General features: G+C 41.0%; 1 protein-coding gene across 1 annotated transcript; it reads right to left on the bottom strand.

Annotated features, from left to right (window-relative positions):
- Window positions 1–1,250: 1,250 nt before the first annotated feature.
- cemip2 (cell migration inducing hyaluronidase 2) lies at window positions 1,251–27,840 on the bottom strand. Its single transcript, XM_088292516.1, has 24 exons — window positions 27,649–27,840; window positions 23,250–23,614; window positions 23,011–23,151; window positions 21,641–22,208; window positions 18,972–19,141; window positions 17,550–17,741; window positions 16,067–16,236; window positions 14,816–15,028; window positions 12,193–12,398; window positions 11,238–11,307; window positions 10,746–10,874; window positions 9,596–9,684; window positions 7,983–8,114; window positions 7,855–7,890; window positions 7,394–7,549; window positions 5,867–6,044; window positions 5,579–5,794; window positions 5,264–5,475; window positions 3,788–3,970; window positions 3,405–3,624; window positions 3,015–3,116; window positions 2,787–2,932; window positions 2,606–2,712; window positions 1,251–2,529 (listed from the first exon to the last, which is right to left on the bottom strand). The coding sequence occupies exons 2-24, from the start codon at window positions 23,587–23,589 to the stop codon at window positions 2,330–2,332; spliced, it is 4,176 nt and encodes a 1,391-aa protein (XP_088148642.1). The 5' UTR covers window positions 23,590–23,614; window positions 27,649–27,840; the 3' UTR covers window positions 1,251–2,329.
- Between the last annotated feature and the right edge of the window lie 135 nt (window positions 27,841–27,975).

Consider the following 27,975-nt stretch of genomic DNA (forward strand, 5'->3'; position numbering starts at 1 on the left):
CTGCACATGAAATATAACTTTCACTATTCCGTGGTGAGCTTTGTATCACAGTTAATGTTCAATTCTGAAAAGGGAAAATAAATGTATTGTAAATTTCACAGACCATACAAAAGAAATAATTTTGATGTTAACAAACGGAATTACTCATCCCTTTAAAGTAATGACGTAAGATTTAGTTTGGTGAATATTTGATCAATATGAGATTTACCTTCGAAAGGCGTGGTCTTTTTTGTGTTTCTCAGGAAACCATGCTTTGTTCACGCCTTGTCCCGAATGAGTGGAACTGCCGACGTCTACACAACCTACCATTTTGTCTCCTCAAAATTGCCAAAAATCCACTTGAAAGGGCCAAAAAAATGTAAGTGACAAAGGTAAGATGACGCTTCGAATGAAACTACATGGCGTCCATCAACAATGCAATTTAGTGTCGAGCCTTTTAGGGTATAGCCTCCAACTAGCATGCAAGCTAACTGACTTTGCCAACTGACAGGCGGCTTAAATACTGACACAGAGCTGTTCTTTCATTTAAATGGTGGCATCCAATGGAGACGGATTTTCGGAGTGTAGCCTAAAGAGCTAGCTAGCTATCTGTTCGCTGTAGTACTGGATATTGGTCTAGGAATATTAATTCGCAATTGCGCCAAATAACGAGGAAGTCAGGTTGTCATATATTGGGGGGGCAATTGTGCCGAAGCCAAAGTGCGTCACCGGACGCCATCTTAGTTGCGTTTGTCGCTTGCTCGTAAAAGATTCGTTATACATTATACGTTGATAGATTTAGTATTAGTTTAAGCTACATATTACTTGCAATACATTTTTAAATTCCCAAAGAACTGTTTCAATAGAACACACATTGAGAACTTAAGGATACTTACTATAGTATTGGACATTAAAAACTAAAATGTTTTTTTTTTCTTTATAAAGATATATACTGCATATGAGAAAATATTTTACAATTATGCCAATTTGTAATCATTGAGTGTAATAATCGTAATTGAATTTCAATTAATTGCACAGCCCTAATTATATATATATATATATACATATATATATATATAAAATAAGTAAAATTCCCAACTGTTGTTGATGTGCGGTTGGAACAAAATTAATCAATTAAAAAAAACAGCTCATATATAAATACAAAGTTTAAGTTATTTCATTGGTTTAGTAATTAAGCATAATAACCTTGTTCTGGAATACATTATTTTTTATTAAAGGTGAAATTATTATTTAGTCACAGAAGCAACACATTACAACAAAGCATACATGTTTATTTCAGTAACATCCTCATAACAAATGCCAGGTATCCATGTTGAAACAAAAACACTATAGAAAACCAGTCCACCCAGTAGATGTTCGGAATGACTTCTAATACACTATAATTACAGTTTAAAAACAAAGTCTTGTGACTCTCTCTCTCATAGATTTGCCCTTTTTAAAACAGTAGAGTGGTTACAAGGCCACATATTCACACACACTTGTCATCAGTCACTCATTGGGACAAATCAGTGCTCAGTGGGGGAGCCCTGCTCACATCCAAAAGGCCTCTCAAAGAAGGGGTACGCTCCGCACAAAGGACAGCTGCTACAATATATTCCACAAACTACTGTATAGCCCTGGGAATGTCTTTACATACCGCTGTATATGATAAGATTCATTGTATTTTCTATATCCGTTGCTCACGTGGCCTGCACTTTAAACACCTCATTTAAGACATCCACTCAAAAAGGTGCTTATCTTCTCATAAGGCTGCATTAAAACCTCAAGTGCTTTTCCAGTTAAACAACAAAATGTGTCTTGAAATAAGGCAAAGGCAGAACAAACTAACCGCAAATGACTTCTGTTTAAATATGCATGTGAACATTGCTTGCTGTTTTGCACACCTAACCTTCATCGGCTTTTGTATTTATTACACGTTGTCGCCTCCTTGGTCACGATGGTGTGTGAATTGATTTATCCCGAGGATGTTTCGTTCCAGTTTTGCTCCCCGTCCAACATGATTTCAATTGATCTCATGTTGTAACAAATACACCGCGCCCTTACAACTGATGAGATTCCTCTTCTCATATATTAAACCATAAAATGATATAATTGCTAGATTTGTATTTTTTTTTTCATTTGTTATTCCAAGCCTTGTTTCAAAAAGGTCCATTGGGTGACTTTTTTTTTTTTTTTTTAAATAAAAGTGCATTGACGTATTGGCCCATACTCACACAAACACATACAAAACATCCCAAACGCAACATGTATACCACTGTTAATAAATTAAAGTTCAGCAGTTCACATTCATCAGCCAGTTGTGTGTGTTTGCCTAGTTCACATTGGTTCACTAGAGTCCCGTGGCTTGTTTGAGCAGCTCCAGGTCCCTGCGTGTCTGATGACCAGCGGGTGGCGGACAGCCGTATGCTTGGAGCGCAAGCGGCAAGAAGCGCTCCTGCGAGCCCAGGACGTGGTCTCCTTGGCCCGCCTGGAGACACACCCATGGAGGGGGGGCGGCTCTGCCCTGGAAAGCCCACAGTGCAACACTCTCTGCAAGGAGGGACAGATTTGTCTTTTGGTTTTTGTGATGCCACTACACAAGGGGTACAAGTCATACACCACAAACCTTTATTGTGCAAGTCGGCCGCCTTGGCCAAACCGAGGGGAATGAGATACTGAGCGACATCGGGCAGACCCTCTGGCTGGCCTCGTGTTGCCATCAGCACAATGGACCTGTTCACCAGGACGACAAATAAGTCACCAACAGCTCTTGCCAACAAAAATCAACATAAGGTTTCCACACTCACCTCTTTGGTATTCCGGTCGTTAGGTGCTGCTTCATCTTGGCGTCCATCTTGACAAATGACGCCTTCTTGGTGACTTTACCAGAGCAGGCATCCACGGAGACCACGAGATACCCGGGCTGAGTGAGGGGCATTGTCTCGTCATGTACCTGACAGACAGAAAAACAGATGACTATTAAGTTAGTGGGCAGCTAAAGTATAAAGTATGCCACATGTTAAATATCTGCTCACAGCAATGAAGGACATGTTGTCTCCTCTTATCTGCTCCTTCACACTGAGAGACTTGACTTGCGTCTGGAGGTAGGACGTCCACGGCTCACTGGTAAACACACGCTGAGGGAAATACAAACAAAATGTCACAAGGGCCAATATTGCCGACACAATGAATGAAAATCACGTTAAAGTGTTCCTCTGCTATATTGCAGAAATCTGCAGGTTATAGTAGGTTTTTACTAGGGCCCAATTGATTAAATCGGCTGATATTAGCTCTTTTAAAATAAAATAAAATATCTTTTTAACACATTTACATGATACAGCAAAGACATCCAAACTAAAAAATCTTCAGCTCTCCAATTAAAGTTGGTATGATACAGGCAGTATAAAAAAAACAAACAAACAAACCTGTTTGGCTCCACAGTCCAGGCAGGGTTGCGTGTCTGGGGCCGGCATAGGCACGACAGCCGTGGGGGTTTTGGAGTACTTGGGATAGGCGCTGCTGGTGCAGTTGCATATGCGCTGGGAGGATGTAGTGGCCAGGACTTTGACTCTCTCGCAGCCTTTGACTGAGCAGTAGCTGTGACCGTCACGACCATGGCGGGCTCGCAGGTACAGCCACAGCAAACTGGTGGGTACATAATGGCAGCATTCATAAAGTTTCAATGTAATTACAAAAAAAATCAATTTATTGAGCACACAGCCATCTATATTTCAGCATTTGGGGATAAAGATGTCTTATAGTCTGAAATTTTCAGTACTCGCACATCAGGTTGGTGGGTTTCTCTCACCCAACATTTTGGTCGAAGAAGTACTTCCTATCGAGCGGTCTCGACTCCAAATCAACCAGGGAGAACACGGGCCCATAGTCGGTGATGTCATCAAAAGTGTTGCTCTGCCTGTCGTTGATGTCGGCCACGATCTGGAAGGTGGTGTCTAGTGGGTAGCACAGTCCGATCAGCACCCAGTCATCTCTAATGGAAAACAAACATGGCTTCTGCTTTTTAGACTGAACACACACTGTATGAAAAACAATTTGGACTTTGCTGTGACATTCCCAACCAACATGCTGGGAAGTAATCCAATTTCATTGGGGTTGTTCAAAAATTATTTTTTTACTCTAAAGAATGCATCTTTGTTCCATGCCAGCAACATATGGTGAAAGGCAGAACAATTAAGTGCTCTTCAACAAAACGGCATGAAGTACAATTTAACTCGTGTATCAGAATCAAAGTGCCTTTTATTGTCATTATACTCAGTGTACAACGAGATCTGAGAGCTTCACCTCTTCAGTGCAATCCACCTGTTGCCAGGCATACAATAAAATATCTTAATTTCAGTTGTGATTAAAGTGCGACAAGATCACCATTATTTCAGTAGACTGTTTCCGTGACACTTTCATTTGGTGCAATTCTGTGAGATGTCAAATGTTGGGAAACATGGGCTCTAAAGGGAGTGGAAACATGGAATTGTTCTTTGTTTTGACAGCAATAATAGCCACTCTTGGGACAGAAAAATAGATGATCTGTTTCATTTATTCATTCCGAAGAACGTTTGTAAGATGGCTATTTTCTATTTAGTTTAAGGATTCACAAAATGTCATTCATGTATCCCTGAGGGGGTAGGTGACATTAAAAGTGGAATGATGATCAAGTACAACATTTCCCCAAGGTGTCCTTTTTTTCCACTAAACAAAAAGCTTCAAGCTTCATTATTGACTCTGACATAAACATATGTTAGTGCTCAAATCCGCGCAAGGAGTGGTTGAGATTAAAATTGTAATTGTGGTCTAGTATAATAATTACACATTAGGATTGTTTTTTTTCTCCAGTTCCAGCCATTTTCTATAATGCTTTTTCTCATTAGAGTCGCGGGTGAGCTGCATCCTTTCTCAGCTGCGACGGTGAGGTGGTCGGTGACTGTTGTGGCGGAAATCCCCAAACCCGCTGGTGGACACTGGCGGTTTGGGGAAGCTGCCAAGCTGAAGAAATTGTCCTATCAGGCCTTTTTGGCTTGTGGGAATCCGGAGGCAACTAACAGATAGCGGCTGGCCAAGCGAAATGCAGCTTCGGCGGTCACTGAGGCACACTGGTCATTGGACTGGACTGCACACTGGCGGATAAGAGTGTTATTGGTGGCCGAATAAAAAACCCGGAAGCGAAACTTGACAAGGTGGTTTTCAATTATTACCCTCATTTTAAAGCGGTGGCCCAAACTGAATATTTGTTTTTAAACATGAAAATATAGCTATTGCTTTGAAATCTCACTTGTCAAAGTTGATGAGGGAGAGGACAACCTCTCGGGGTGCCGGTCCGTTCCAATGCAACGTGTAACTCTTGCTCATCATCAAAACAGGCTGATACTGCTGCGACGGTGCCCCCTGGCTGTTAATTCCCCTCAGAACCAGAGGAGCTGCGGGGTACTCGTCTCTGTTGATGGACAGAGTGAGGCTGGGAGCACCTTGGGTCTGAATATACACCTGAAGAAGTGTGAGGAAGAGTGTATATTATACAGTACAACGGCACATACATTTTACATTGGATGGGACAATAGGACTGAGGAGTGAGTGTCCGCTGCTGTACCTGAGAGTAGCGGCCACTACATATCACTCCATTCCATAGAGGCTTGTTAACACAATTCGGATGTTGGATTAGGTAATTGTCAGCCCTGCCCACGTAAGTGTTCTTGTAGCCTGTCACTGAGCCGTCCACATCATGAAAGATTGAGTTCTTGTCTCCATCCAGATCGTTCTCCTCAAACCACTGCCCTGGACGACCGAAAAATGACCGCAGACCCACCTGAGGACGGCATCCGAATGGCAGTTGTGGGATTCAGTGAGTAAATATAAAAGTGGATGAGTGTGTGCTTACAGTGGCGTGGAAGTGGAGGTGGGACATGTTGTTTCGAGGCGTGAGCTGCCAGGTGTTCTTCAGGCTGAAGCCCACTGCGCTGGTGTAACGCTCCGGCGTGGGGATGAAACCTCGAAACGTGCTGCGGGTGAGCCGCACCGGGCCGTCGTAGATTTGGAAGCCTCGGATTGGGAATGTTCTATCATGGAGAAGGGTGCGCAAGTCAATAGATAACAGGAGATGCATAGTGTCATTATAAAAACAATATCTTTATATTTATATGTATTTAAAATTATTTAATTATTATTATATTATTACTATTAACATTTAACAGTTTCATAATTATTTCATTCAAGTTCACTGTTCTATTTTGGAGGAAATGTATGTTAACTTCAAATGAATACAACAACTGTAGGTGCCTAAATTCTATTTAAGTTAATTAACATTTGGATAAACTGATTTATGTTTATTGTGATTAAAAAAATATTTTAACATTATTTACAAGTTGAGATGTTGATAGTTCATGAGAACAGCGAACAATAACATTTAAGATGTGTGTGAATAATTTAGAGAGTAAACATTTTGTATAGCTTTCATCATATTCACAATTACGTCACAGCCTTCTGATTTATTGCCTTTAATTCCTTTTAGGCAGAACGATCTTTGTGGTACACGGAATGAATGCAATCAGGCAATATGGAGGGGAGTCACACCATTTTTTTTGTTTCGTTTTTGTTTTTCAATATGCCTCATCTTTATTCCTGTCCATTTTCTTGAACTGATTTTCGTACCATCGATTTTATTGGGAAGTAAACTGAAGAAAATTAAGATGAACGTCTAGAGTTTTCAGTTCATTGACAAAGTTGTGGACACGAGAAAGTGAGCGATTGAAGCGTCAAGCTAAGGCTTTACTTATTGCAAAATCATGGTACTAGTATTAATATTAGTAATAGTAAAGTCAATGTGAAATAAATTAAAGTTAATTATAAATTAAGGGATTACCGGTAGTCAATTACATTTTACATTACATTCTTATTCTTAACACCAACCGGCCACAACAGCATCATACTGAGAGTTAATATTTGTGACGGGCATATTAACAAACGAAAATGACAAAAAGACATTTAGCTCTCAATAGAGATCAATAAGAAAATGATTTGACTGAAGTAGTTTCACCATTATCTCATATTTTACAAGGGATGTCTTTATAACTTGGATGCCTTTAAATTCCTTTTCAGGAATAATGGAGGAAACTGTGACATCAACTTCATTAGAAATTCTACACGAGGAAAAAAAGAAGAGAAAAAGAAAAAGGAAGCATTTAGGATGAAGTCATCAAAATGTAGCCATGAGTCATGTCACTCGAGTAAACTTGAAGAAACTAGCTCATTCCACTGGCAGTAAATCAGCACAGAACTTCCTTTCACAACCTCACGCAATACACAAGCAACTGCAGTAATGTCCGACAACCTTTTTCATATTGTTCCCCCACACCTTCCTTCCCATCACCCACATTAAAAAAATATATTCAGATCTACATTTCCTCACCTGTTTCTAGGGAGAGTTCTCATCTTCCCATCCGTTCCTCCTAATCCCCAGTATTTATTCTGTCCTCCGTTGGTGCCCCGGTTTCGACTTTCCCCCACAAATAGAGACTGTGTCACCTCCTGACTGGAGCCCTCGTCCTTTGGATAGCTGCCATCGCTGTAACAAGAGCAAGGTGAGGAATGTAAAATGAAAATAAATAAATAAATAAATAAAAATTTAAGTTACACCAAGTTTAACGACAAGGCAAAGGTTTTATTCATATAAGTAAATTTTAATTTGATTATATTTAATTGAGAGAATCTTTCGCATCCCACTTGCGACTACCATATTTGAGACTCACTGGTCTAGAGAGCCAAAAGATGAACGTGAACGAGTTAGTGGTGAGGAAGTGAAGAGCAAAGGAAAAAAAAAAACAGCTGCATGAAACCTAATATGAGCTCAGTGTTCCCATATGTACGCACCTGGCAAAGGATAATCCCACTCCATTGTCTGAAAATCTGTTCACAAAGACAAAACAAATGACATAACTGTCAGATATTTGGCATTCCAAAAATCTTCACAATATTTGGACATGGATCATGATTTCTACCCAGAATTCTGGATAATGATGTCACCGCCACGTATCCACGCCCCCATGTCGTTGTTCTTGAAGGAGACAAGCGTGTCGATGACCGCCGCCACTCGAGGTTTGCTCGGATCCGCATTCTGGTGAGGTCGGAATCTGACACGGGAAGTACAAACGTGTGTTATCGCCCCTGCGCTAACGTTCCCTTTCAACCTTCGTCGGCATTTAACAAATTCTTTACGCGACTGCAGTGGTATGCGTTCACACATAATGTGAATTTGTGACTTCAAGCCAGACAACTTGACTAATGCCAACACGCACAGAATCTGATTCATAACTCTGCAATAAAATTGGGCACGCATAATTGGGTTGATAGAATGTGAGTAAAAAGTCTTTATGAACCGTGAAGACTTCTGTCTACATGCCTTCTTTTGCTGTGCCCTGTGGGTGGCACGAGAGGATATATTTTCACTTGAGGTGGTGTGGGCAAGATATTCATAGATTCGGTATGGACTGCCAAACACGATTATGAGTGGTTATTTTGGCCAAAACAGCAGCCATCAAGAAAAGAAGACTGCTTTGTCTTTCACTCTGTGTCGTACCTTCTGCATATAATTGTTCGACTTCGGAGTGGGCACAATTAAAAAAAAACAAAAAAACTTAAGTACTTGACATGCAATGCTGTTCATCTTAAATCTACTTCCTGGTGTCACAAACCACGTTCTCTTTCACGTGTAACATTAATACTGAGCACACATTTTAACATTTCCAATTCCAGCCCAAACTCAGCATGGCCAACAGTCCCAGTGGATGCGTAAGATTTTTCCATGGAGCAGAGGGCAGAGTTTGGGAAGAGAGGACACTCTATGTGTGAAACCTTGTTATTTCTGTCAACACAAACCTGTCGGGACATCCTCCAAAATGCAACACTATAGTAATATGGATATCCATATACCTACAGCTCAAGCCATAGCATAGAAAATATACAGCTTTGGAGAGAGCTATAAATAACTTTTGGCATGCAGACAAAATGAAGTAGGGCAAAAATTGGACATTTCGGAAGAAATCAATTAAATACAGGTGATAAAAAACAACATGGCACTGGAAAGTGGAACCGTAAAGGTCAAACACAATTTGCTGAACAATCTCCACTTTGTTTGATTCATAAGAAATATTGAAAATAAAAATGACCATCGTGAGGGTCAAACAGTCGTCATCATAAAGCCTTTAACAGCAATACAGTGTTACAAGCAACAGTAAATGTTGTTAATGGTCATACAACAGTTAACAAAAAAAAAAAAGCGGAACCACTATGAAATGTAATTTTTTTTTTAATTACTGTGAAATTACCAATAACTGAGAACGAGATGACTCGCAATGAGATTAGAAATGAGTGCCTCTCATGCTACTGTTGTAGCAAAGTGTTGCAAACATGACAAAGAAAAAGCTAAAAACACTCTCACAGTTAATCGTCTTTTGAAATGAACGTGCAAAAAAAGTCATGAAAAGCAAAAGACAACACAAATATGATGCATGACTTTAGAATCATATTTGTCTACATTATATGATCTCAGAAGCAAAGTTAGAGGTTCAAATGTATATGTATAGAAATATTTTCTGAAAAAAACAGAACACACCTGGCATTATTGTCCAGACACAGGTATTCTCGGGGATCTGCAGCACTTGCTTTGGACGTCTTCACTCCTTTATCAATGAACAGCCCGGCCTGCATGACAAGATGATTGGCAATTATGGACAAAACTATGAAAGGATCAAAGTTCCGTTTTATATTGATATAGTGTGACACATTTTACAGCGAGAGAGCACAAGTCAATTGACTTCCAGAGCTCACGCAAGACCTCTGTGAGTTACCCGGGTTCAAGGGGTGTGTATATATACATATAAGATAATTAGTTTTGTATGGTTTAAATGTATCTGAATGTGTATGTTGGGTATAAGAAAACGTGCTGCGTGTCAATCGTGTGGTCTGTGCAGAGTATAGTCGGGCTGCTTCCCTCTCTCTCTCTCGCTCTCTCTCCCGCTCTCAGGGTGGACAAAGAAGTCACAGTTAACCTGACGACTGCTGTCATTACACAACAGAAAGGCTTGTTCTCCAGCCAGTTACTGTGTGCGGAGGTGCTCGAGCGCATGTGTACTACAACCAAGCAAGTCAGCAGAGAGTTGCGTGCTTCATGTAAAAACATCATATTCAACCGCACATAAAAGGACAAATAACACTTAAATGAAGGCACATTTGAGACCCCATTACACCATCCCAAAATATATTTTCCATTAAATTCCATATTCATTGCATTGAGGAGATGCGATGCTTTTGGAAATGAATAAAAGCCAATTTCCCACACGATTTCTTTTTTAATTAAATAACTGCCAGAATACAATGTGCATAACAACAGGAAAATATGGGAGCTTGCTGACAGAACATTGTAGCTCATGTTAGCTTTTATTGAGCACACGTCGAACCTTCCCCATGCAAAAGTAATCAGTTAGCAAGCTGAATGTGTACTGTTAAACAAGTCAGATTACAGATTTCTTAAAGTGGAAAAGATGGAATATACATGATTAAGATGCCTTGCTGCAAACAAACCTTTTAAAAAAATGTTTGATTAATACACTTTAACCCCTTAAGACACACAAAATTATTTGCATACAGTGGAAAAAACACATTTTCAGACTTAAGTGTGCAAATAGTTTGCGTTTCATGATGACACCAAAGACACTTCTTTTGTGATATTGACCCACTTATAAATGTATGTTTCCATGCGCTACCTTGAAGTTAGAGTGAACACGGTTGTTGTAGAAAATCCCCAGCGGGGTTAGTTCTGCTTTCGTTTCTGGTACCAAGCCATGAGAGTCTCCTGTGGAGGTGCTGTGGAACACAAACCACATGCCAGCATCCTGGAACAAACAAAAGAAGATGACAACATCAATTACGTTTGTAGCTGGTCTCTATCATGCTTAGTCCACAAAAATGACTACTGAAGGAAAGGCAGAATAACCAAATACAGCATTCGCTTGATTTGTTACGATGTACAGAAAATATCCTCCTACGAGGGAGAACATTACATACCTCACCACATGTAGACCCCCCGATGAGCCATCCGTGTTTTTTTTCTATATTAAAGCTCTCAACTGTGTAACTACACTAAATCCGAATAAAAACTCTTAAGTCCTTTTTTATTGACAGATCAATTTGTTACACATATAAAATGATTTACTACAGGGATCTTTTCATTTATATAGGGATCTTGATGTTATTACCTGAGAACCAGCAGCAGCATTGCTGATAAGATTGTTGTTGGGGTTAGCGATCCAAAAGGTTGAAACTGCCCTGGGAAGGGAAAAAAAAAAAAAAAATCACCACACAAAGGACATGAAGAGGGCAATAGCGAAGCGACCAGACTATAAAATCAGTCATCTTTCTCAAACATTCCCCAATAATCTAGCTTTCCAACATAAACCTTGGACAGGAACAGTCCAGCCAAAACACACACACACACGCACACACACACCAACTCCTGGAACCAGACGTAGAAGGTTCTCTCACAGTGGCACTTCTCCTACTGTGACAGAAAAACATCCGGTCTAAAGGAGTGGGTGTTATTTCACAGATAAAAACAATGTCTCATGGAATTGGGCCCTCTGTTGTCCATCAAAGTGAGTCCACACCCTCTCTTCCCACAGTGATTCGCCGATTCAACTAGTCAGTTCACACGTGCATCTTTTCTATTTCCATATTAATGTTGCGATGACTATTTGCGCATTTTTTAATGCTTGTCAAGAAAAGTTCTGGCTGCTTAAACATGAGCTCCTGAGGCGGAAAGAAAGACACAAACTGTTTTCTTCAAGTTAAGTTCTATTTGTAATTTTGTGTACTTTCTATATTAGTCTGTAAGCATATAAAAGAATCTAGAACAGTTGCATATTTTTATCTAAAGCGATGAACATTTTGGGCATCTTTTTGATGAGCTAGCGACCTCCATTCTTTTGATTGGCCATCCCTTCAATGCAGTTGGTTCCCATATAAAGCATTCCTTGGGCACCACCTTGGCATCGTGTTGCCAAGCACCAATGTTAAACGGTGGCGAGGCGCTTCATATTCAAGCCATAGCTTAGTCTAAACGTAATTTGTCGCCATCAAACCTTTTGGCATAGGCTTCAATTAGTTGCTGATATTTGCTATTCATTGTGGATCACTGTGCAGGATGTGGCTTACTTGCACTCTGTGCTGGGGGAGGGAGTGTAGCCCTTGTAGACTTTGTCCTTTATGCTGAGGCAGAGGGTCTCATTGCGGTCAGTGGGCAGCAGAGTACCGGGTCGAGTCAGCAGGCCCAGGTTGCGGTAGAAAGTGTTTCGCTGCTCAATGCCGTCCTCCAGGAAGAAGCAGTGACCGAGGGTGTCATAGCCCACTGTGTTCTTTACCTGGTCAGGAGACAAACCATTCTTTGGGTGGCAAATTCACAAAGCAAAAAAGAGAAGACTAAACACATTTTCCGGGTAAAATTAAAAAAAAAAAAAAATACTAGAAAAAAAAGTAAATTAAAAGTTAAAAAGTAAATAAGTACTGTAAAACAAGAAAATAAGTAGATAATAGTGGGATAGGAAACTATTTCTCTGTGTTGAATTCCTGTTTCAGCAGTTCCTCTGATGGGCGCAGCAGAAAATGAAAAAATCAAAATGAATCAAAGAAGTTTTATTTGTCAGTTAATCAATTGCCTTTCATATTTGCACCAGCAACTTGGTACAAAGATTCTACAGCTGATACGCAAATGCCATTTTGACATTTGAGCAGCAACCATCTAAGCCACAAGTGTCAAACTCAAGGCCCGGGGGCCAGATCTGGCCCTCGACCTCATTTTATGTGGCCCGCATAGGGCAAATCATGTGCATCAACTTCTTCTAGCACATTTTCTTCATTTTTAATAATATTGAGATATGAGATATTGCCATTTATTTGTTACCAATCCTCCCCTTATAAAATAAAATTGAAGAACTGTTGAACAAACAATCACTTACTGACTTCTGAATTTAAAACAGGCTCGCCATCATTTTGTTGTGTGTATGTGATAACGTAGGGTGATCATAAATTTATATGGGTTCACAGTCATAATGGCCCTCTAAGGGAAACCATAACTACGGTGTGGCCTGTCCACAAAAATGAATATGGCACCCCTGATCTAAGAGGAGAACACAATTAATGAGCCATGTCCCGCACCTCATGTATTTATTTACCGTAGTATTTATTTTTACCAAATCCTGTTACAAGCCTTTTTTCTGTTGTTAAATCCATCTGAAGCCAGGTGGTGGATGAAAAATGCTCAGCCTGAGGCTTCATGTCTTTTCAGGAAGTCATCATCCGCAATTGTCTTGTTCAAGGTTGATAAAGAGGTGTTTTAGTGCATTACTAATTGTGTCTGGCTTCCTCTTTTGCACAAACAAAGTGCTGGGAAACAGTCACAGATGACGGTGGAATTTTCACCAAGAGTTTACTGATTAGCGCTGAGGGAAATTGGCTGGCAACGGCTAGCGGCTGAGTGTGGACGGAAAAGCTCTATGGATGAGTTGGACGTGGGAAAGAGTTCATAATCTGCAGTATGTGTACTAAACACACTTGTTCTTTCCATTTCCTTGATGCTGAAAGGAAAAACAGGGAGAAAGCCTCAAGGACAAAAGCCAAATGAGATGATGAGCCATTGACGTCAAGTGACGTTGGCAGCAACTAAACTTAATCATTTGATGACAATCAAAATGTGCTTTTGTACATGAGATTTACTGAACTAAATGTACAGTGGTTTTCATATGCCCCTATTTTTTTCGAATAATTTTGGAAAGGCTTTCGTACATCCGATTGGTTTTTGTATGCAAAAACCCGTGAGACAGTCATTAATTTCCCAGAATTGATATGCGCTCAACGGAAGCATTTCCTAAATTGTGTATAAAAGGCTCAGACAGCAAGGCATGTTTGCCAATCCAAACTCTGTGAACAACTCAAAGCAATAAGCCGCCTTCTAATCTCTGTAACGCAATACATCCTTTCAAAAGCCAAACATTCCAATTAAAAGTATGCAATAAAAGAACAGCATTGCCACACTTACTTGAGCCACATGGCGGCTTATTTACCACTCACATTCAATTAAGAAGCACAAATTAGTTTGAGCGTGACAGCTAAATAAGCCACGAAAGGGCCAAATAAAGTGAGGAGAAACTGTTACTATACAGGCAGGCTATATGTGACGTTAAAAGTTCATTTATCCACTTCATTAGTAACTTATATTTATTTCACACACTTTTTGCAAGTAAAGATGAGGTTATTCTTGGTATATTTTTTATTCACTTTTCTCATTTTTGGCAACTGGAACAAATTAATTGGATTTATATTATTCACTATGGGAAATATTGCTTCGGGTTTCATACTTTTCGGTTTTAGACTGACTTTCTGAACATATTAAGCGCGAAAACCGTCATTCACAAGTTACACCTGCACATACAGCAAGGTCCAATGCAAGAGCTTTATAAAATTTGTATTGCTCAGTTTTGATTGACGTGCTTGAAGCGCTAATAATATAACATGTGTTTTATTGGGGTGTATTAACATTGGAGAAATGCACTGCCATGTGCTGAAAAGTATTTGATATTTTGTTGACCTTACTTGACCACACAAAAGAGAATAGTACAAAATATGATGATACAGCTTTTGCATTGGATCCAATTAGAATGTGTTGGTATGGAAGTTTTAGCTGACAAGAACTCATTTGTGGAGCCCATCCCATACAAAGTGTCAAAATAGAAAATGCATCTTCACCGGTTTCCCCTTTTCCACATTATACAGAACTACTGACCAGCAAGCCGTTGGTGGCATGGATGCTGATGCAACGAGAGAAGGAGTGGTGTATGGAAAGTCCGTCCACATAGGTGGGCTCCCAGTAGCCTCCCTTCTGGTCCACGTCCCCACACATGTGGAAGTGGATCGGATAGCGACTCCCCTCACTCTGCTGGCCCATGTTCTTCAGCTCCACGTAAGACAAATGCACCGAGGAGAAGTTTCCAAAGATCTGACATAGTGGGGGAGAGCAGGGCCAATGAGATGATTGCGCATTAGAAAAGTCGACCACATTGGCTCAGTGAAGACTAATTATTAATATTACAGAGACAGCAAAGCACAAAAGCATAAACCACATGTAGAATAATAATGAAGTGCAAACAAAGACTCTAGGAGGTCTTTGGTGTGTGTGCGCTTGCACTGGGACTGCGTAATCCACATGGTCTGGTTTTCGTTAAGGGGGATTGGTAAAGCCTTCGAGCAAACTGCAATTCAGTGGACATGACAGCTCGAGCTCTCCATTCTACTCTGACCCACGCATGCACAATGGCACATTCTGAATACTTCCCTGTTCTATCTTTTTTTTTTCTTTCAATTTCACATGTTTTTATTTGTAGAATTACTGTCTTTTGATTGGAACTCACAACAGAAAGATTGTAAGATTTTTTTTTTTTTTGGAAGATGCCGTTTTCATATTTCTATCCTAACTGCATGCACATCCAAGGTTACTGCTGACTGAAAATCTTGTGATTATGCTAGAAGGGTGCAGGAACGTAGGAAATTGCGAATATTTTTCATTAATGAGTTTGTAGTAAATCACTTAAAATCAAATGTGACCAGGGTATGAATAATATGAGGCTTGGGTACTTTTCAAACAATGGAAAGAAAAAAGTGAAAATAGAAGCTTTACAAATTTTTAGAGAACCCCCGGGAACTTAAGGTGAAGACATTAAGATGATGCGCTGCCTTGTGTATATATCCAGATGGCGTATACAGAATGGTGATCGAAAGATGACATGAGAAAAAGGAGGAAATGGCCATGATAGAGTGTAGAAATTGGTGTCAAAAGACAGCAGTTGTGAACAAAAAAATACAACCCAAGAACATGAATAATGCCTCTCATTAGCACCAGAGGTAAAAACTGAATATTCAATGAGTTTCACTATGCTGAATGGAAAAATATGTACAAGAGTCACAACACAGTAACACACATCTTAGTTTAGCACTTTTGGAACACAAAGCAAGTGGTCTGCACTATCAAGTTACACACCTTGATGTGACCTCCGTAGGTGTCGTGGCTGTAGAACTGACACAAGTTGTTTCCGTAGCAGGAGTTTTCCATTTCTCCGTAGATGAGAATGTTCCTGGAAAGCAGCGCCACCTCAGCACGCATGTCGACTCCATCGATGATCTCGCCAACATGGTTGTAAAGAGGCTTGCCTGTGCAGCACACACATGTGGTCAGCATGAGATGATTTGCAGAATTTGCGGATCGGCAAGGAATGTACTGGCAACCGTGTTTACCTGAACCGTGCACCTCTGATCATCTTAGGTACCGTGACAGACAAAAAAAAAAAAAAATCCAACATTGTAGTGAAAAGAAGTCTTGAATTTCAATTGCGTACAAATTAATTTAGTCAACTATAAATAGTATATCGCTTAAGACATATTTGCTAATGACCAGCATGGTGATACCAGAGCAGCTTTACCTAGAAGCAAATACTTTTCCGTTCCTCCTGCATTAGGGTGAGTAGTAGTTTACTTTTTCCAGACCGATATATTCACTCTTTTAGTACTCATTGGTATCAAGTACTGATGCCTCTGCTACTTTTGATGTTTAAAACATTGGGAACAAAATCTTGCTTTCAGACACAGATGATGATTAAAGCATCCCTTATAATGGGATTGGGCCCCAAGTAAGTTACCTGGAGTAACTAAAAACACAGCGGTCTAATACAGATACCTGGTATCACTACTTGCCCATCCCTGGTCAAGAATGTTACTTCAAACAACCATTTGACAGGAAATTACCATTTCTTTTGGTAACAGTTTGAGCCTGGAGCAAATTGGTTCACTTTATATGGTTTCCCAAGGGAACAAATTACCAGGATCACATAACGGATTGTGTTCAACTTCAGACGATCCACTGTACTAACCAAAGGTAGAGTATTCCAAACAGTTAAATTTGATATTTACTGCCCACCACAAAAATATGCAAAAATAGCCGCACCTCATACTCGACCCCTCTGAAATAATACACAACTGGAATAGAAACTTGCTGAGATGCTTATAAAAACATAAATCAGCTCCCAAAGTGCTTGTGTCCACAGGGTGCTGTTGGCAATGATAACGCAGAGCAGATGCTGGGTTTTAACACTGACTCAAAAGTCGAGACCTGCGCGTCATCACATCCGTTTCTTTCGGAAGGGAGTTGGTCTTTGCTGACAATGGGATAATGACATCAGAAAATATATCTGATATTAGGATCGACAAAGATTTTTGGGTCAGAACATAGGGGTGTGGTAAAACAAAAAAAAGGAGGAGCTTTTTGCGATACATATTGCGTTAAGCCCAAAGTCAACAACGAAAAGAATGCAAGACTAAGCGGGTTAGAGCTGAGGTACTCCCACTTCCTCCCACATTCCAGCAATGCGCATGCGACAGTCAGTTCATAAAGGATGGAAAATGGCAACATTTTGGGCTCGGGGTTTTGATTATTCCAAATCTAATTAATCTCTGGCATGCTGTCTCACCTTGTATTCGGACCTGCCTACTGGTGCAATGAGGGCAGGGTAGGAGGGTAAACTCTTCAGCTTGATGCATGGAATAATCTGTACTGGCAATAACAATTTGATTGCCGGGTTGCCAGGTCTGCTGCACCTCATCCTGGAGATTCAGCACAACCTGGTCTACCGCATCCACCTGAAAGCCCGAGATTGGGAAACCTAGAAGAGCAAAATAATGAATTTGTCAATTAAAAAAAAAAAAATGGAATTTATCATGTGACATTCTTCTGGGAAGCATCACAATAAAAAGGTCAAGCCGAGAAGGCACCTGCCTGTATGAAAAAGGTTTGTTAGGGTGTGGAGACGCACAGTTGCCCTAAATACACAACTCAAAGGTAATGTTTAATGATTTAAAAGCCTCGTATTTGTCAGAATGATATGGTCACAAAGACATAACGTTACTTAAGTCAGTCATCTGACACACCTTATTTGTTTACCTTTGTACCTGCTTCCCTAATGCTGATGACAAATCTGTCACTTCTTACCGTTCCACGTTCATAAGGCCTACAAGCAAAAATTCTTATCACTACATTCTGTGCTGTTTGTCACAACACATGTATGAGTATATAATGTGAATAAGCATTTCTTTGTCTCATTTAAATTAATATCCAGGACGTACACTAAATACTGTTTAAAAAGTATACACAGCCCTGTTCAAATTAGAAGTGCAACGATTACTCGACAACTAATGGATTATCAAATTAATTATTTTTGATAACCGATAAATTGCTCAAACACCTTTTCGGATTTAACATTTTCCAATTGCTTGGAATTTCACATTTCAACTTCTCAACAGTAAATATCCAATTTCTGTACTCAATGAAACCAGACTGATTATTTTTGTGGTGAAAAACAAAACATCTGCTTCTACTTTGGAAAACAATGATCAACATTTTTGCCTACTTTCTGACATTATAGAGCAAACCAGTACTGAATAATATTTATTTTTTTATTTGTGCATTTCCTACACTATCAATTTGAAATAATGTCCTGTTTTTGAGTAAAGGAATAGAATTGTAAACATGTTTTTTTTTGTAAAGCCAATTGAAATTATTTATTGCATTCTGCAATATTTAAAAAACATGGCATTTGAACTGGGGTGTGAAGACTTTTTATATCCACTATTGATGATACATTTTTAAAAAATGTAAAGCTCAATTATGCACACCTGTGCAATCATATCGGATCCTTACTTGTACGGTATTCAATATTGTGCCTTCGAGACAGTGCTCAATTTATTAACACCATTCAATGTTTGTTTTGTAGTTTTGAGTTTGCAGTGCTATACAACCGCAGAGCTTTTTGAATAGAACAGACGAATATTTTTGACTCTCACTGTATGTCTTAAATGTACAGATTGTACGATTCCTGTATCGCATTGTTCCTCACCATTTTTCCACTCGCTGTAGGCCGAGACGGAGAAGCGCACGCCATTGACTGTGGTGAAGTTTCGCCTTGCGACAGCTCTCCCTCCAGTGTCGTGGTTCTCATGTTCCCTGACGTCCTCCGAGCATGACGCGTTACCGCCGCCCACCACGGAGACCAAAGCCCAAGCCTGCCTGCAAAGATCAGAGAGAGGAGGATAAATCGTTTTAATCTATTTAGGAGAAAAGTCGTGAGGAAATTGACAACATGTCATCATGTGTGGCGTCAGCAAATACTCTGTTACATCAGCAAATTTGAACTACACAAGTGTGATGCCATCACGAAACAACGTGCTATAAACTGTCACGAGGTCGGTTGTTCGGTACACACAAAAGAACAAAATGTTCACTGCATTCATAACTGTACTTGCAATTGTCAGTGCCTGTTTGTGTCACAAGATCCATGATTGATATTCATTTAAAAAAAATCCACAATGGAGTGTGTTTTGCCCTTTAAGGATCCACTGTGTCACAGAAAATCCAAAGCTGGTTAAAATGAATGATTTTGAACAAGGGGATGTGTAATAGTTTTAACGGCAACTTTTTAAATCAAAGTGTCTTAAGAAATATGTTAGTGGCATAATTGTTTAAAAATATATAAGGATGAAATCATCAGAATGGTGGAGCCCTAAATTCCAAACAGCATAATAATTTTATTTTTGTCAAGATTCCAAACGAGTATAATATGTTATAAGTCAACAAAATAAATACGCCTTCACAGGACCACCCTTTGGAGAACTGTCCCTGAACTATGCAAGGCAGATTTTGATTTAATCAACATTCACTCGAATATTCTTTCTTTTAGAGGATGAAAGTGGTACAGTGCATCCAGTAGATACACAAACCGGATCCATCTGGGGAACCACACTGTTCCGTCAAGTTTAGATCTTCCCGTGGGGAAAGAACCTTTCACCTCACGCCCTGTGCGAGTGCTGATAAAAGCGCAAGCAGGAAGCACAGGGAGAGCGTAAATGGCGCACTTTTCCCTTCAGCCTTGGCCACCGGTTGATCTTCACAGCCTTTAAACGACCTCATTATTGCTGGGTGTGTGTGAAAGTGTGTAGTGCTCCACTGGGAGACAAAAACATGAAATACAAAGAGTCTACTGAACGATGGTGTACTTTAGTTTCAAAAACAAGTTAGAGCTCATTTGCAGTGCCAAAAAAAAATCTTTTTCCAGCAAACGTATTTTGGAATACTTAGCCCCTGAAATTATTTTGTTGAAATGTCTCTAGAATCATGACACACTGAGGTAAACCTCCATACATTCAGAGATAGCAGCTACACAAGATGGAGAGTTTCTGAAATGGTGACAGTCCCACACTACTTGTGCACGTGTTCATTGCTCCATTCAGTTCTATGCATTTAAAGGCTGAAAGATTTCTCAACTCGAGTGAAACTTTGAACGGCATACTGTCAAATATGCTAAGTGTAGGTGTCCTATCAGGCAAATCCACAGAGAGCTCAGCTTAAATCCCTCTAATAAATGGTAGAAGATGGGAAAGTGTGCACGTGAGCAGTTGTGCACGCACACGCACACGGGGATCTATCATCTGAGCCATTTGAAGGGCTGAGCAGAGGATTTATGTGAAAACCTTTGTGCTGGCTCGCTACCCTTAGGTGAAACGTGACACTGGAGAATCTGTCTTAGCGCTTGACAAAGCGAGGACGGATCCAGATACAAATAAAACTACGCTAGACTCATCTTGGAAGAAACATACGTGCTTGTGAGTGTCAGACACACAAGGCCCAATCAAGCAGTTCAACAAACAACGTCAACATTTGTTGTCCTTTAAAGAAGAGCGATAGACACTACAATTCCTAAACAGTCACATTTTTGCACAAATCTTGGAAACGTTACAACCTTGTTATCCGGCATGTGCGTCCTCTCTCGGGTGAAAGCAAAAATTTAGAGAAAACAGGAAGGGACATACCATGGAATTATTCAAGGTAGAATCCCCAAGAGAGCATTACTAAGATCTACAGAACAAAGAGTTGTCGTTGGTTGTGTACGTAAAGAGGTGTCAAAAGGTGAGAGAGCTACAATGAAAGAAAAACAAAATTGAACCCCAAGGGACCAAGTAAAAAACCCTCCCAATGACACACAACAAAGGCGCATCAGCACAGCAATTTTCCAGTGGTGCTGAAACTCAAGGACTTCTTTTTATACCTAAACGAGCCTTTCCTGCTTCGGTTTCTAGTGACTGCTCACCAGGAAAATTAAGATTTCAATATGGTATCGCCTGAAAATGTGAAAACCAAGCTGCACTGAAAGCATCATTGGATGGAGACATGCAAAGAAATAACCGCGAATGAGGAGAATGAAAGTCTTCTGTTATTTTTTTCCTGGCATGAGGGGCTCGGTCAGAAGAAGTAAACAAATTTAAACCGAGAGGAGACTGAGGAGTGCAAGAAAACTGATCGCTGTCGCACAGTGGAAAATGTAAGAGGAAAATACTGCAGCTTCCAGAGCAGTGGCGCCGCAAAGTTAATCGGTGACCAATGATCATGCACCACATGTGTTATTAGCACAACACACTTGAAACACCAACTGGCAAGAAACTTTGTCAATGAGCGGTTCAATGTTGACGCTTTTTACGCCATATTCGAATTCAGTGCAACACGCCTCCTCACCTGTACTTGAGATCGTAGACGTATCTGCTGCCAAGCGTCTCTTCAATGGCCTTCTTGGTTTCATCCAGAAGACTTTTCACGGCTGAGTCTCCGACGGCGAGCGCGACAATGCGACCCGCCGGCAGGGCCCGGAGCAGCTGGGTGAGCCGGCGGCTGTCATTGCGAGATTCATGAGTGTCGTAACGTTCCCTGAGTAGGATGTCGGCCGTGTCCTGATCCACCACGCGCAAGTTGATGCCTCTGCTAAAGTTGCGCTGGAAGGTGTCACCCCCCGTGGTCAGGCCGGACGCAGGCACGCCCTTTGTCAAAAGAGACCAGGCGGCTCGTTCTGCGCCATGAAGTTCCAGTGTTCCGCCACTCGTGACACCGATGAACTTCCGGCCAAGACCGGGCACTTCAGGGACATCCTTGCTGTCGGAGCGCCCCGTCAGGGCGATGGCAGCATGGGAACGGTAGCGACATTTGGCTGCACCGATGTAAAGGGCTCCGCCATTCTCAATCAGGATATGTCCTGTTCTCAAGGTTATGTTCTTGGAGCCCTCCGGGTTGTCTGCAAACACTACACGACCTGGAGAAGACGAGAGATTGGAATTATGACATGAACTATATGACAGCACTCACATGCGTCAATGACATTTAATAAAAGAACTACATTAAAAAAAAGAGGACTTGTGAGTGTGTGCATGTGACCTCTGCTACGGCACAACCGCAACCGGGCAACGAGGGCTGCGATTGAATCGGTGGTGACTCATTTTGAGATGTGACTTGGCATAACACATATTTTCCTGTGAATTGTCACAAAGGCCTGTTTGGATGGCACTCAGGTGTCACGGTGACATGTGCACGTGGACGTAAAAGCACCCAACATTCAAGTACAACATCCGGAAGCATTCACATGTGTAGGGGAATATTGAGCAGGCTAATTAATTAAACTAAACTATAAAGCAAAGCTAGGCAGTGCAAAAATGGCTTTGCTTTTACTTTTCTGCCGGCCTCTCACGCTCTCACAACATCAAACGAAGGGAGTCGGGCCAATTGGAAGCTGAACTGGAGATGACAGGTTAGCTTAGCGCTAGCTAGCTAGCTGGTATGACATAATACAGAAAAATCATTTATTTTCAACTAAAAAGGAAAATTTTTAGTGTTTTCCAGAAAGAAAAAAAAGTATGACCCATCGCAAGTGAAAATATTACATACCATTTTTTAAATGTTTTACGAAGAAAGTCTGTTTAATACTGATTGTTTTGTGTACCTCAGTAGCAAATTAAGAATCTTCAGTGATAATTTAAAGTGTGTCGGAGAAAAAGGGGCATCTACAGAGTTTGAAATGCTGCTCATCATCAGTGGTTGTTCCTTTTTAGGCTTCTTACCTCCTGATTGGATGGCGAGCGAACGGAAAGTAGCAGAAGACTCCAATCGAAATAAATCTCCCCTCCTCACAACTATGGCCTTCTCCGGCTGGTGGCCCGGGTTCCAGTTACTCAGGGATGGATTGTGATCGGGACAATTCTCTGCAAAGGATTCGATGAAAAGGATAATTTTTTTTTAGGCGGCAATTGACGTAAAACTTGATGTAGAACCGCCGCTTTAAAGGCTCTACCAGGCTTACCGTCTAAGATGTCACCACTCGTGAGACTAAGTACAAGTATGAGGCTGAGGAAGAAAGCTCCCATAGACACCCCGAAGCAGATGAGCGTGTTCTTTCTCAGACGCAGGCTGTGCGCACACTCCCGACGCTGGCTCTCCTCTGACAAGCTCAAGGTGGCTTGTCGCTGAGGCAGTAGGTCGTGAGGTTTGATGGGTGGCGGCGGTGGTGCTTTGGCAGGTGGGGGCGAGCGGACCGGCGCCACCCGCCCTGGAACGTAGCCCGGGGAGCGCTGGTGGTTGCCTTTGGGGGGGGCCGCAAAGACCGGGAAACGGCTCGGACCATCACTTGTCGGCATTGTCATTCCGTCTGCTGATGCCTGCTGCTATCTGAAAGGAAACAAAAACACAGAGATGGAGAAGGAGGTTCGGACAAACAATAGTCATTCAACGCAGCATGTTTGAACAAATGAGTCACTGAGGCGCTTCGGAAACGATTTGGAAAAGTGTGGCAAAGAGAAAAAAAAAAAAACATGGAATGTTTTTGCAATAGTGTTGCATGCAGACTTAATTCAAGTCACGTGTTTGTGTATGCACTGAATTAACCCATTTGATGGAAATGTGCATTATTTAGTGATGGTCAAAAAAGTAAAGCAAGATAGTAAAATGGGGGGGTCATCAATTATGACAGAGTTCCACTCCTACAGCAGTGACAAAGTCAGACCGAGGCGGTGACTATATCACGCAAGTATTCTCATGCTGCATTCAAGGAAGGTGGGAAGTCAGACATTTCCGACTTCCAACTGGAAAAAGTGCTCTAGAACGCTCCTTTGAACTAGGAGGTCTGAGTTGAGAAGTCTGGAAGGAAAAAAAAGTACCCCCGAGTTCACCAAACGACTTCAAGGTGACGTCAGTCTTCGACAGAAAGTGCACTGGGGGCTGTGTCTATCCTTGATCACCTGTGGGGGCATTAAGGCTAGTAATAGACCGATTAATCGGGGCCGATACTAGGCATCTACCTTTTTAATAACTTTCAAGGCAGATAAATTAAAAGCGGGTTTATTTTGGCTCGCTGCAGCACACTTCTCTCCCTGTCTCTCTCAACTTATGAATACTATCTTGAAATATCGGTTATCTGCCTCCATGACTACTAATAATCAGTATCGGCCCTGAAAAAAAGCAGTCTATCTCTCATTAAGGCTCTACTAAATTAGCAAACAACAATACTTTGTGTTTGCGAGTGTAGTCGTGATATTTTGGGATGTTAGTTAGACACAACGCACTTTATCTTCTTTTTTTAAGAGTGAACTGAGCCCACTTTTGGACACCCTCAGTCTTTTATGCACTCCATCGCGCCAAATTACTTCTGTAGGAGATCGCAGTAATATTAGTCCGTGTGGAAAAATGATTACCTCGAAGTTTCAAGGCTGAGATTTTGATTTGACTTTTTTTGTAACCTGATTTTTAGATTAAAGCAATTAATCATTTCAGCCGTAAGCTGTCGTGCAAATTAGTTTATTGCACACCGGCTGCAACCTGTGTACAGAGAAACCCGTTTATAAAGTCATGTCAAAGGAGGCAAGTGAAAAGAAGTCGGACAGAAAAGGTCAGCTATGAGGAAAAGACACTGAAATAGCTCATAAATGAACACGTAAACTACAGGAGGCAAAGAAAGAAAAAAAATGTTACACTCAGCAGTCACATTTGTTTTTTAAATCTGACACACAGGCCAGACCGTTACGGAAATAAATGAGAAAAAAATATATATCAACTACATCTAGTTTAAGGACTCAGTTGCAGAAAATGTGGTAAAGCATCATCATGTATATCATTTGTCAACTGTGTCCAAAGTCCAAGAGGTGGTTGTAAATATTGGACGATGACAACATTCCTGGAAGTATTTTAACAGCGTTGAACCAGATGGCACCAATTACAGTAGGGCAACGGTGTTTCACTTCCACCACTGCTTATATAACACAAAAGTAGCACATGGTGGGCTGGGCTCACACGCACGTCAGCTCATACATGCAGACATAAAATGATCATTCAGTCACACATGAACAGAAGCAGAGGAAACGATGCGGGCCAAAACATCATCTCCCAATCATTAAAGGGATCATTAAGCCAGGATACTCCCATTTCAAAAACAAGCTCAATTTATGCATCCTCTCATAACCGGGAGTATGGCTGTGTTCAAAATATAAACACTAACATTAACATTCAAACTTGTGTTAAATGGAGGACAACACAGACCTGCCACCATTTTATTGCCTCTGATTAGGTACCCCCCAAATATTTTTTGTAGGCTTTTCCTGACATTAAGTCCGAAAGAAAATGGATGGATGGATAGATCATCGCAAACAGAATATTTGTAGTTTCAGGTGTAGTGCAGTGTGACTAAACCTCTATTCAGCTTCCTTCAGGAATTTTCTCACAGTCGAGTGCAGTATGGAGAAAAAAGACACCAGGAGTGTGTGATGGGAAGATCTCTGTGCGGTGAGTTTTTTTTCTGACACGTTCTAAGGGAGTCATTCCCAAAGTGTGGTGCGAGGAGGAAACAAACTTTGTTGTGGTATGGGAAAGAGTCAAGGGATTAAATACATAATCAAATGTACATTTACAACCTGAAAAATAATCAATCTAGAATGACGCCTGTAGCTATGCATCCAACCTGTTTCTTTTTATTTTATCCAGAGTGATACATTTTTTTACAGTTCAGTTGTACATAAACACATTTTATATAGTCTATATATACACACTTCTAATATTTAATAATTATTTGTTTTTAAATGTTATCAGTGTGTAATTATTATACTAAAACCCTTGCATAGTTTTTGTTGAACACTTGAGTCTACTATGTTACTGGGGAGATATGTTATATTATTTTTAAATAATAAATCATTCTAAATCATTCTATCATTTTAAAGAAAAAATCATCGCTCATTACTTTAACAGAGCTGTACATTCATTGAGGAGGAATTTGGTGCAAAAATCATGAAAACCACTGATAAAAAAACAAAGGTGTGGTTTTTTTTGTTTTGTTTTGTTTTTTAAAGACAGCCCTTCCAGTGAAATCAGGTGAGCTAATGCTGTTGAGGTGAAAGCCCCATCATCTTTCAGTATTCATCGCCTTGGACATGACACTGAGCACACGGCTGCACACACACACACACACACACACACACACACATTTGCACACAACACTTGACAGATTTCCTGCTACTGAATATCAAACAGATGTGTGAGACAGACCCTCACACATTGGTCAGATTCACCCTCAACAAAACAAGTAAATTTGCTACTTTGGAACTCCACGTTCCTTCTAGAGCGTTTTCTATTTGAGCACGAGTGCTCTGGAATGCCCTACACACGGATATTTGAGGCGCCACCTCAGTAGAAATGTTTAAAACACGACTAAAGACTTATTTATAAACTTGTGTATTTAGTTGAATTATTTGTGGGCTTGTTTACCGCTGCTTCTATTCTCTTTTCTGCTCCCTCTTAACCGGCTTGGGAATTCGGAGATGGTGACCGAAGTTTCGATTCTACAGCAACTGACCGGTACAAGATCGAAGGCTGACCACATCCTCAGAGGTGCTCTGATAAACTGGGTGAAGACCCGCTCCACTGAAGTCATTTTCCTGCAGAGCTCCATTTGATCGACGCACATTATTTCAACTAACATTGTATAGCATCATAATGTGTGTCAAATGTTGCCCATTCGGCATCCATTGCAGCCTGAACATCCTAGAAGGGGGGATTCCCCCATTGGTGGTCCCTTCCCAAGGTTTCTCACTTTCCCCCAGATGGGGTTTTGAATCTTTCCTTGCCCTCCTGGGGGGTTAAGATCAGGGAATGTGAAGCCCTTTGAGACTTTCGTGTGATTAAGGGCTATATCAACAAATTTGGCTTGACTTGTAGGGGAAAATACAGCTGAGGTGTGATGTCTTGAGCAGCCTTCAAATAGACAAAAAAATAAAATAATCTGCAACATGAAATGACACAAAAGTGTAATGATCCGCGGAGACGACAGTACAGTACTCTCCTCGTTCTTGGCACCCATCACTTACAGTGGCTCAAATAAACCGAGGGGGTTCCGCTTTTGGGAGGATTTTGCAGCAGCAATAATAATTTACGGTCTTGTTTTGACCACATCTTCCCAATTACGACGAGTCACTAATATGTCAAAGCGAAAAGAGGAAATTAGAGAACGTTAGTGTCTGCTAGCTTAGCTGACGCTTTTCCACTTTTGACACTTTGCTTTAAATAAAACAAAAGAAGGACGTGACATACACTGCCAACACCGGGGACCGCTTAGTTGTTTTCTCGTAGACAGGAGTGGTGTCTGGTTCTTCCTACCCCTCGCACCAGTTGACACAAGCGGACACAATGTGAAGCCTCTCCCGGGCGGCTTTGTGAGTTACCTTCGGTGGTGGTCGGGCTGTCCTGCTCCCGCTCTCGTCCATTCGCTCCGAAAGCCAACTCTGAGACGATGGAAATAGCTTCACCCGCGCTGGTGGCTGTCAACGTGCCTTTTATATTCACCTTTTCTGCACATGGTCGATTTTTTTATGGTTGCTGATGGGCAGTCGCCCCCCCCCGCCCGCCTCCGACGGTCAACCCCCCGCAGCCGCCGAAAGGAGAGAAGCCCGGGAGGCGCGGCCTGAGAGAGGAAGTGGTGATGCGTTCAAGGACAGTCGGAAATTCAATATTATCATTACCAATAATTAACGTATTATTATTGTAATACA

This window comes from Idiotropiscis lumnitzeri, chromosome 1 (assembly GCF_059441095.1).
Source record: "Idiotropiscis lumnitzeri isolate Australia: NSW breed Sydney's pygmy pipehorse chromosome 1, RoL_Ilum_1.0, whole genome shotgun sequence".
NCBI lineage: Eukaryota > Metazoa > Chordata > Actinopteri > Syngnathiformes > Syngnathidae > Idiotropiscis > Idiotropiscis lumnitzeri.

Excerpts from the sequence above, each read along its gene's own strand:
- cemip2 (XM_088292516.1), bottom strand. The coding sequence starts at position 23,589 with ATGACAATGCCGACAAGTGATGGTCCGAGCCGTTTCCCGGTCTTTGCG. Across the intron at positions 19,142-21,640 it reads GTCTACGATCTCAAGTACAG|GCAGGCTTGGGCTTTGGTCT; the intron begins GTGAGGAGGCGT and ends TGATCTTTGCAG. Across the intron at positions 2,530-2,605 it reads GGCCGACTTGCACAATAAAG|AGAGTGTTGCACTGTGGGCT; the intron begins GTTTGTGGTGTA and ends CCCTCCTTGCAG.